At 46.6% G+C, this 11,213-nt stretch overlaps 1 protein-coding gene across 1 annotated transcript; it reads left to right on the top strand.

Moving 5' to 3' along the window:
* The first annotated feature begins 1,395 nt into the window (after positions 1-1,395).
* Positions 1,396-10,977, top strand: LOC121541721 (general transcription factor 3C polypeptide 4). Its single transcript, XM_041850975.2, has 5 exons — positions 1,396-1,723; positions 4,760-6,478; positions 6,616-6,746; positions 8,563-8,651; positions 9,027-10,977. Exons 1-5 carry the CDS (start codon positions 1,418-1,420, stop codon positions 9,089-9,091), a joined length of 2,310 nt encoding a protein of 769 aa, XP_041706909.1. The 5' UTR covers positions 1,396-1,417; the 3' UTR covers positions 9,092-10,977.
* The last annotated feature ends 236 nt before the right edge of the window (positions 10,978-11,213 follow it).

The raw sequence follows: 11,213 nt of genomic DNA, 5'->3' as shown, positions 1-11,213 counted from the left end.
TGGTCATGTGCGGCAAAGAGGGACATAGGTAAATTATAGTTGGTTCAGAACAAAGCAGCACATATCACACTTAGATGTACACGGAGGGCAAGTGTCAGTAACATGCATGTCAATCTCTCCTGGCTCAAAGTTGAGGAGAGATTGACTGCATCACTATTGGTCTTTGTGCGAGGTATTAATGTGTTGAAGGTACCGAACTGTCTGTTCAAGCAGTTGGCACACAGTTCGGACACTCATTGGTACAACACAAGACATGCAACCAGAGGTCTCTTCACAGTCCCGAGGTCCAGAACACAGGCTGGGAAACGCACAGTATTAAATAGAGCCATGACTACATGGAACTCTCTGCCAACCCAGGTAATGCTGAGAAGGATTATTACCACAGCAAGTAAGGTACTTGGAGTCAAACAGACAGGCCTGGATGAGATCTTTAAGGTCAGGGCCCTCCGTAAGGCTCACAAAATCATTTTAGACCCAAGTCACCCCCTGTACCTGGACTTTGAATTACTCCCCTCTGGGCGTAGGTATAGGGCACCCCTCAGCAGGAAAAATAGAACGAGACAATCATTTGTGCCAGGTGTGATATCCCTCTTAAATAGCTCGGGCAAATGTTCCCATTGACCCCGTAAGGCCAGCAGGCTAGTCTTTGTTTTAAATGTTTTAAATGTTTTATTTCTTATTTCTTACTTTTATTGGTGCGTGACTGTTATTGAAAGTTGTATTGTCAATCTTGTTTTGTATTTAACGCCACTTTAAATGTGTACATGACACTGCAACAAAATTTCCCCATGGGGACAATAAAGTAAGTAAGTAACTCAGATAAAAATTTAAATTAACAGATAAAAGAACACCTTCTGCACACAGGGGACTGTGAAGAGACAGCCATTTTATATATATTGTATTCTAATTTTCACTGTATTATGTATTAGTAATGATATGTAGTTAATTCCTTGACTAATAATGTTCTGTACTATGTATTATGTCATGTTTCATGTGGACCCCAGGAAGAGTAGCTGCTGCTTTTGCAGCGGCTAATGGGGATCCTAATAAATACCAAATAATAGGCCTAGTGTTAATCTTTTTATTTTTACCATGCAGACAGTCATGCTGTTATCTCAACCTATATCACTGTGTTGTACTATGATACATTGTAATAGTTCATATTCTATCATAAAAAAATATTCCTAACTCGTTGATTAAATTAAGATAGATACATACTCATGGCTGGATATCTAACTTGGTGATGTTATCTAGCTATCTCTACCTTCATTAAAGGCATAATACCTTAGCGATCTCTACACTGCAACCGGAGAAGCTTTGCGGATCTTTTTCCTCGTGGTATGAGATGTCCCTCCTCCCCGCCGTAGTGACGGTTTAGAAACTCTGGTGACGCGTTGTTTTATTTTTCACATGGAAAATGGCGGCTTGCAGCCCAACTCGCGCTCCGGATAGGGTAGAGGTAGGACAACTTACCGAAGCCGAACGGGAGAATGATCCCTGGGCAGCACTCGGGCCAGTCGTGAAGAGGGATCCGGTGATAAAGCTATTGAGTCCTGTCAGCGGCCTGGAGCCGCTCACGTGGTCTGAGGACCACCGAATCTCGGCCTCTGCGACAAGTGGTATTTCTTTGATGGAGGTAGTGTGCGATGTTCACGGAAATAACCAAGACCTGGTGCTGCACCGGACCTCCATCCACGTGCCGGACCAAGTCTGTGAACTGAAGGTGAATCTGTGACACATGTAGCTAACAAGCTTGCCTTTGCGTTCATTCCATACCTCAAAACCGTGCATTACAAAAATAGACGTTGTGACGTTGTTTTTACCTGTCAAATCGGAGGGGCTCCAGCTGAGTTCATTCCCAGAGGTAGAGGACTAACCTCACACTGGTGAATGAAGGAAGTTTCTGATGACTCCACCAACGGAGTGGCGCAGAGACCAGGTTTTGTGGAATCTAGCTCCTACCAGGGGTGCAACTTTCACTGGGGACTGGGGGACATGTCTGTCAAATTGACCTGGAGTGGTCTTATTTTGATTTAATTGTATTTCTGAAGAACAGAGGAAGATTGCAGTGAGCCTCAAAAGAATCAGAACAACATACGTTTTATGTTTTGAACTTCAGAGTAGAGGACCGGTCAAAGGAGTCATCTCAGGAGTGACGACGGATGTTCAGGTTGATTACCTGAAGAAAATTCCTGGTGTGGTTGGTGCCCGGCTTCTGACCCGCTGGGTGAATGGAGAAAAATAAGAAAGTCTGTTGGTCCGGTTGTTTTTTGATGAAGAGCAAATACCTACGCATGTGAAGCTTGGTTATGTAAGATACGCTGTAAGAGCTTTCATCCCCAAACCATTGCAGTGTAAGAATTGTAAAGGATTTGGCCATGTTTCAAGTGTGTGCAGACGGACAGAGTATATTGAAGGACGACTGTGTTGCAATTGTATTGGGGATCATGAGCCCGAGATCCTGGAGTGCCCTGTAAGTGTGAAGGAGATTGAGGTGTCAAAAGTTAGAGCGGTCAATCGAATCTCCTATGCGGAGGCGATTTTGTTTGTTGAGAAAACAAGTGATGCTGTGAAGATATGATAGACTCACCACCACAGCCTGTAGTAAATGTTTGCTGCCAGTCAAAATATACCCTGTGTGTTAAAAAGGTGCATTTTGTGGCGTTCATTGACACACTTATAAACTGTACTGCACAAGTCTCAAAGAAGTCTAAGAAACTGGACATTGTTGTGGACTTAAGGATTTTACATCTGAAGACTTGCAAGGGGTACTGGTGCCAGAAGACCCGTCCTACCAGGTTCCCCTTGAGCCTGTGTAGGGATCAGAGCTGTTTTTTTAACAGAAACATTGTTTGATTTAGTTTATTTTATTTATTTATTTATTGGTCTTTTTTTGGGGGGGGGTTGTTTCAAATTTGGAAATCTTGTTTCCAACCCGCACAGTAGGTGGCGGGATGCACATGAAATTGTGCAATCCCCAAAATACCATAGAAGAAGAAGAATACAACCACAGACTGTTTCCTTTTTGAGATTCAATTGGCACATGCACATTTGCGCTGAGTTGCCATCTTAGAGCAACAGCATTGAGCAAACCATCGGTGGTTGTATTTGATTAACGTTTATTGAAAAAGGATGGATTTCAGCAAACAAATAAAGGCACAGAAATACAGACGACAAACATAGGTACACTGTAGGCATTTCATAATGTGAATCGATGTAGTCGGAGCTAGATTCCACAAAGCCTCTGCTCCACTCCGTTCGTGGAGTCAATAGAAACTTCCTTCACTTCGGTGGAGTTTAGTCAGCTATCACAGGGGCAGAGTCAGAATATATACAAAGTATGTGGACACCCCTTCAAATTAGTGGATTTGGCCATTTCAGCCACACCAGTTGCTGACAGGTGTATAAAATTAAACACACAGCCACGCAATCTCCATAGACAAACAGTGACAGTAGAATGGCTTTACTGAAGAGCTCAGTGACTTTCAACGTGGCACCTTCATAGTATACCACCTTTCCAACAAGTCAGTTCGTCAAATTTCTGCCCTGCTAGAACTGCCCCGGTCAACTGTGTTATTGTGAAGTGAAAACGTCTAGCAGCAACAATGTCTCAGCCGCGAAGTGGTAGGCCACCCAAGCTCACAGAACGAGACCACCGAGTGCTGAAGCGTGTAGTGCGTATACATTGTCTGTCATCGGTTGCAACACTCACTACCTAGTTCCAAACTGCCTCAGGAAGCAATGTCAGCACAGGAACTGTCAGGAGCTTCATCAAATGGGTTTCCATGGCCGAGCAGCCGCACCCAAGCCTAAGATCACCAAGTACAATGCCAAGCGTCGGCTGGAGTGGTGTAAAGCTCGCCGCCATTGGACTCTGGAGCAGTAGAAACGCGTTCTCTGTTGTGATGAATCGTGCTTCTCCATCTGGCAGTCCGACGGACGAATCTGGGTTTGGCGGATGCCAGGAGAACGCTACCTGCTGACTGCATTGTGCCAACTGTAAAGTTTGGTGGAGAAGGAATAATGGTCTGGGGCTGTTTTTCATGGTTCAGGCTAGGCCCCTTAGTTCCAGTGAAGGGAAATGTTAACGCTACAGCATACAATGACATTCTAGACGATTCTGTGCTTCCAAGTTTGTGGCAACAGTTTGGGGAAGGCCCTTTCCTGTTTCAGCATGACAATGCCCCCATGCACAAAGCGAGGTCCATACAGAAATGGTTTGTCGAGATCAGCGTGGAAGAACTTGACTGGCCTGCACAGAGCCCTGACCTCAACCCTCTCGAACGCCTTTGGGATGAATTGGAACGGCGACTGCGAGCCAGGCCTAATCACCCAACAGCAGTGCCACACCTCACTAATGCTCTTGTGGCTGAATGGAAGCAAGTCCCCGCAGCAATGTTCCAACATCTAGTGGAAAGCCATCCCAGAAGAGTGGAGGCTGTTATAGCAGCAAAGGGGGGGGACCAACTCCATATTAATGCCCATGATTTTGTAATGAGATGTTCGAAGAGCAGGTTTCCACATACACTACATGACCAAAAGTATCTAGCTTCTGCCTGATGTGTTTACATTGACTGATGGCTGCAATTAACAATTTATCCCATTGCAAAACATACTGTATATTGAACAGGCTAACGTTAGCTAGCAATATAGGTTGATGTTGATGTAAAAAGTTTTGGATTTTATATATCTAAAAATAGTTTTTATTTTCTCCCCATGAAATGAGATTACTTTTGACTAACATTTGTTTGTCCACCAGGTGGGTCCAGCAGAAGAGCTGTTGAGGGCCAAAGACAAGTTCTCCAGCTCCAGTGACCCAGCGGTGAGCCAGTCCTTCATGCTGGACACAGTGTTCAACCCCACCGTGGGCGTCCACAAGGGCATCCTGTACACCAGCTGGTCCCCCCTGGGCTGTGACGCCAACGGCCGCTGCCTCCTAGCCTCCCTCACCCTGGACCACCGGCTGACCATCCACAGCAGCACCAAGCGTCTACAGTGGACCGTAGTGGCTGACCTGACCCAGCTTTATGGAGAGAGCCTGGAGAGCAGAGGCTACTCTGTGCAGGGTGGTGAGCCCCCCAAGGCCAACCTCCTGGACCTGGCTGAGCTTCAGAGACGCTACCGCATGCAGACCCCTGTACGGATGGAGTGGTCCAGTGTGTGTACCACGCAGCACGTCCAGACCAACAACGAGTGTAAGGACGTGGGAACGGTGCTGCTGGCCGTGCTGATGGAGAATGGAGACCTGGTGGTGTGGCAGTTTTGCCTGCCCATGCTGGGGAAGGACTCTGTGTTGTCCTGTAACACCATCCAGTCTGGGGTGTTGTCCCCCAGCGTGCTGGCCTGGTGGGAGTACGAGCACAGCGGGCGCAAGATGAGCGGCCTGATCGTGGGCAGCAAGTTAGGGCCTATCAAGATCCTGCCCGTCAACCTGAAGGCGGTGAAGGGCTACTTCACCCTGCGCCAGCCCGTGGTCCTCTGGCAGGAGTCGGACCAGATCCCTGTGCACAACATCAAGTGTATATCCCTGTTCCACCCCAAACAGAACTGTAACTGTAGCCTGGTGGTGGCGGCCAGGGGCTCCTACCTCTTCTGGTGCCTGCTGCTCATCTCCAAGGCGGGCCTCAACGTGCACAACTCACACGTGACGGGCCTGCACTCCACCCCCATCGTCTCCATGACAGCCAGCCGCCAGGGCAGCTCCATCTACACCTGTTCCATGGACGGAACGGTCAAGAAGCTCACGCCTGTCTTTACTGACATGGCCGTGGGCTTTAAGCAGGAGGAGATCGTGCTGCCAGAGGGTATTGCAGGTCGGAGGATGCACGGCATCGCGGTCAGCCCCTATGGGGCGTACCTGGCCCTGGTCAGTACTGAGGGGATGACCAACGGTCAGCACCCGGTCTCTAGGCCCTACCAGGTCCAGTTTGTAACCCTGAAGACGCCCAATGACGCGGCGGCGGAGTTGCTGGAGTCCCCGGTCCAGAGCCTGTTCAAACAGACTGACCTGTTGGACCTGGTGCGCTGGAGGGTGCTGAGGGACAAACGCATCCCGGCCATGCTGCAGGAGGAGCTGGACGACAAGGTACACAACACAGGCTCCCCCTACCTGTGGAGGTTAAAACTCTTCCTGGTGCGTGTGCTCTACCAGTCCCTGCAGAAGGCCCCCGTGGAGGCACGCTGGCGCCCCACACACGAGGACGCCAAGGTGTTTGTGAAGGACGGGGAGGGGGGTGTCGGGGGAGAGGGTGGAGGAGGGGAAGAGGAGCACCCAGAGGCCCAGGCGTTGGAGGAGCAGATGGGGGAGGTGATAGCGTGGATCGAGGCGGTGGAGGCCCACCTGACAAGGGAGCACATGAAGAGGGTTCTGGGGGAGGTGTACCTCCACACCTGGATCACTGAGAACACCAGCATCCCCACGCGGGGTGTCTGTGACTTCCTCACCAGCGACCCCACGTACGAAGACAGGGCTGCCAAGGTTAGACTAGGCTACCTACACCTCTTCTGTTATCCTATTCCATAGGTATAAGCCTGAGCAATATAAACGACTGTTGGAACATTAGGCTTACCCTGTTGTTGTGCATGATTCAACACCTCTTGCTCTCTGCACCCCAGGTCCTGATAGGTCACATCCAGAAGAAGATGAACAAGCAGACATTCCCAGAGTACTGTAGTCTGTGTAAGGAGGTGCTGCCATTCACAGACCGCAAGCAGGCTGTCTGCTCCAACGGACATATGTGGCTCAGGTAAAGTGCCATCAACCCTTTCTTCAATATTTCAACCACCTGATTCCTGTCATCTAAATCCAGGGTTTCTAATTCTTAGGCCATCCGCATTCTTTTCATAATTAGTCATTAGTCAATTGCATTTACTGATGAATGCTACCATATCACATTTTATGAGATTGCCTCTATTTAAACTAGGGAGCATAAGTCTCTGAATTCTGAACAATACTAAGCAGAAGGAGAAGTCTCCCGAGGTCCACAGACACTGGGCTGACACTGACAAGTGACTCCACACACAGCAGCTAAATGCTTATTTTGACTGTTTATTTATTATCATCACAGAACACTAATCCAGCCTCCCACCTTTTGATATTTACCCGTGTACTGCTCCCCTCCTCCTGCTCTATCCCCCCATACCGCTCATTAGTTGGGTGGTATATGCTGCCCCTGGTGGACACTTTGGGACAGTCCGCAGCCTCTAAGTCCCACAGCACATTTCAATAGTCGAAAGTGGTTTCCTCTCCCCATCTCCTAGGGATGTGTTGAATAAGGATGTCTACCATGAATTCGCTTTCACCTATTCCGTTTTTTTTCTCCAGTCATTGCAAATGAAGGGAAGGAGACAAGGAGAGGAAATCACTTTAACCACTATTGAGATATTCCTTCTACGGTGTTAGTGCTCATCTGAAGTATGCCCGTTTCTATTGAGATATCCCTGCTACAGTGTTAGTGCTCATCTGAAGTATGCCCGTTTCTATTGAGATATCCCTCCTACAGTGTTAGTGCTCATCTGAAGTATGCCCGTTTCTATTGAGATATCCCTCCTACAGTGTTAGTGCTCATCTGAAGTATGCCCGTTTCTATTGAGATATCCCTCCTACAGTGTTAGTGCTCATCTGAAGTATACCTGTTTTTATTGAGATATCCCTCCTACAGTGTTAGTGCTCATCTGAAGTATGCCCGTTTCTATTGAGATATCCCTCCTACAGTGTTATTGCTCATCTGAAGTATGCCTGTTTATTGAGATATCCCTCCTACAGTGTTAGTGCTCATCTGAAGTATGCTCGTTTCTATTGAGATATCCCTCCTACAGTGTTAGTGCTCATCCGTTTCTATTGAGATATCCCTCCTACGGTGTTAGTGCTCATCTGAAGTATGCCCGTTTCTATTGAGATATCCCTCCTACAGTGTTAGTGCTCATCTGAAGTATGCCCGTTTCTATTGAGATATCCCTCCTACAGTGTTATTGCTCATCTGAAGTATGCCTGTTTATTGAGATATCCCTCCTACAGTGTTAGTGCTCATCTGAAGTATGCTCGTTTCTATTGAGATATCCCTCCTACAGTGTTAGTGCTCATCCGTTTCTATTGAGATATCCCTCCTACGGTGTTAGTGCTCATCTGAAGTATGCCCGTTTCTATTGAGATATCCCTCCTACAGTGTTAGTGCTCATCTGAAGTATGCTCGTTTCTATTGAGATATCCCTCCTACGGTGTTAGTGCTCATCTGAAGTATGCCCGTTTCTATTGAGATATCCCTCCTACGGTGTTAGTGCTCATCTGAAGTATGCTAGTTTCTATTGAGATATCCCTCCTACGGTGTTAGTGCTCATCTGAAGTATGCCTGTTTCTATTGAGATATCCCTCCTACAGTGTTAGTGCTCATCTGAAGTATGCTCGTTTCTATTGAGATATCCCTCCTACAGTGTTAGTGCTCATCCGTTTCTATTGAGATATCCCTCCTACGGTGTTAGTGCTCATCTGAAGTATGCCCGTTTCTATTGAGATATCCCTCCTACGGTGTTAGTGCTCATCTGAAGTATGCCCGTTTCTTTTAGGTGTGTGTTGTCCTACCAGGCGTGCCAGACACTCACGTACAGACGCTGCCTGCTGCAGGATAGCATCGCCAGACTGCCAGTGCCTGAGGGTAAGCAGCTAGAGTCACTTTCCATCTCTCTACCTCTCTCTGACACTCACTCCATCCTCCTCTGGTATTAACTAGCAGCTCATCCTGCTCTCTGATCAGCATATCTCCTTCTACAGCATTGACACAATATAAGAAAGTACTTGAGAATGTACTTACATTCTTATCAGGCTTAGTTTTCACTAGTTGTCAGACTGTCAGCATAAGTTATTTTAAATAAACCTAACATTGCTGAGTGATCAATCTGTTGATGGTTTACTGCTCAAATAGTGGAGCAGGTGATTGTGATTGAACAGATGAATCTGATAAAATACTAAATGTTAGCTTAATTATTTAGTATGCCCCCTTCCCTGTGTCCCTCCACCCTCCTCACTGCAGACCCAGACTGGATCAAGAGGATACTGCAGGGTCCTTGTACATTCTGCGACTCTCCACTCCTCTAGGACTATAGGACAGGCTTGTGGAGAGCCAGGGTTACAACACGCCTGCTTGGACTAGATAGACCATTTTTCCAAAGGACACCACTATTCCTTATTTTTCCTTGTTACTTACTGCCAAGCATTATTGATATGTCTAAATGAATTATACCACAACCTTTTCATTTTTTAAAATAAAGGTTTTGAATATACATTTTAAACCCCACTGATATGAATATGGTTTATTAAGAGAGAAAGTTGAGTGTGTGGCGATGGATCTAACCTTTTCTCTCGGAGTTCACAGCCCCATAAGTAAACCTTATGTTCCTTATTTTGACTGCATTTCCAAACACGTGTGTGTTATTCTGTTAGGCAAAAACAAGGGGGGGGCCTTGGCATGTCAGCCCTATTTTGGTCTATTTCTGCCATTAGAGAGCAACACATACATATCCTCACTGACTGAGGGGAAACAATCTAAATGTATCTGTTATTTTAATTGGCAGTGTAAAGTTCCATGCTGCATGTGGGAGAAAAAAAGGACTCTCTTAGATGAGGACTTCCGCTATTGTAGACGGAGAGAAAGAGAGGCAAGAGGGGAGCGCGAGGCAGGAAGAGAAGGGATAGAAAGTGTTTAAAACTGACGCTGTGTCTCTCCCATGGGGGCTGATTTGTAATGAGATTCTACAGTAATGAGGGACGGAGCCGGGCGGCAGGCAGATGTGATGCTCGTTCTAATCAAGGGGGGGTTGGAGTGCATATTGTTAAATACCATTTTTTATTTTGGGAAGGATGTATACTTGATGTGCTCGCCCCGCCGGTCCCCCCCTCCCTCTCCTCCCACTCCTTCCCCCTCCCCCTCCCAGACATGGAGGTCAGTGGCCAGTGATCAAAGATGGAGTTGGACCTGGGAGACTGGGCTAGAAACAGCACTGCTCTCGATCTTGTCCTCTCATCCCTTACATCCCCATAAACAGCACTGGCCAGGCAGAGGGGTGAGGGGTCCACCCTCCCTCCCTCTGGTGTCACTGGAGATGATATGCTGCCCTGGGGCTAGCCCTGCGTGAGGAAGGTGCCCAGCTCTCAACACTTGATGAGAGGGCCAGAGTTTTACCCAGTCCTCAGCCCATTGTCATCAGTAGATATGTTCAGAGATTAGTATTTGAGTAAATTTGGATAATTTGCCTGTTTTCTGCTAAGTGGCTAGTTTCGTCTGATCTAATCATGTCTGTGGTCGATATGGCGGTAGTATGCGTGACACCACCGTATTTTGGAGATCCACACTGAAAATACATCTTCAGGTTTTGAATCATTCATTAGAAACTAGCACTTTGGTAATTATTATCATTCAATATTCTCTCATTCAAAATTACCAGTGGGGATCTTTTTCTTAGACAAACTAGCATTATAAGGAGCATGCAGGTTTTTCCATCATGTGATTGGCTCCCAGTAAGTGTCTTGTTTGTCAAGTGGAAGTGTTTCTTCAGGTGAGAATGTTCTTGTCATTGATAGGTGGAGACCAGCGCTGTTAGAGGTTAGCTGTGTTTGGTTGAACCTCCTCCTACTTTAATAGAATAATCTGTCAAAGAGCATTTCCACCAGTAATTACCGTCTCCCCTCCCTTTCTTCCTCTGTGTCTTAGCTCTCACAATACTTCAAAAGGAGGATTCTTCTCTATGCATACAATATTTATAGCCTTCATGTCAATGGCTGGATCGTGTAAAACATTCATAACACCTTTTCACACTTTTATTTAATATGCTATTCCTTTTGTTTGTTTATCTAGTTTGAATTTGATATATATCCTATACTCTTATGTGTACAGAACTCAGTAGAGGCTAGTGGGAGGAGCTATAGGAGGACAGGCTCATTGTAATGGCTGGAATGGAATTAATGGAACTGTATCAAACATATAGAAACCACGTTTGACTCTGTTCCTTTCATTCAATTCCAGCCATTACAATGAGCCCATCCTCCTATAGCTCCTCCCACCAGCCTCTGATACAGATGCATTTTGTAGAACCCAAATATCTCTCCAACCATTTACACGGCAGCTGCTTCATTTGACTGGAAAGTCCTATGGGATCAAATTGATGTGGTTTTTGTTTGCATTTTGTGTTCATGTTGATTTCTTACCTTTGTATTTTGTCAT

This window comes from Coregonus clupeaformis, chromosome 27 (assembly GCF_020615455.1).
Source record: "Coregonus clupeaformis isolate EN_2021a chromosome 27, ASM2061545v1, whole genome shotgun sequence".
Classification (NCBI taxonomy): Eukaryota; Metazoa; Chordata; class Actinopteri; order Salmoniformes; family Salmonidae; genus Coregonus; species Coregonus clupeaformis.
The sequence above is the reverse complement of the archived record's forward strand: the minus strand, read 5'-3'. Positions and strand labels throughout refer to the sequence as shown.

What these genes read in the sequence shown, in the direction of transcription:
- LOC121541721 (XM_041850975.2), top strand. Translation starts at nt 1,418, where the DNA reads ATGGCGGCTTGCAGCCCAACTCGCGCTCCGGATAGGGTAGAGGTAGGA. An exon ending in ACGAAGACAGGGCTGCCAAG is followed by an intron (nt 6,479 to 6,615) that starts GTTAGACTAGGC and finishes TCTGCACCCCAG; the next exon opens with GTCCTGATAGGTCACATCCA. An exon ending in AACGGACATATGTGGCTCAG is followed by an intron (nt 6,747 to 8,562) that starts GTAAAGTGCCAT and finishes CGTTTCTTTTAG; the next exon opens with GTGTGTGTTGTCCTACCAGG.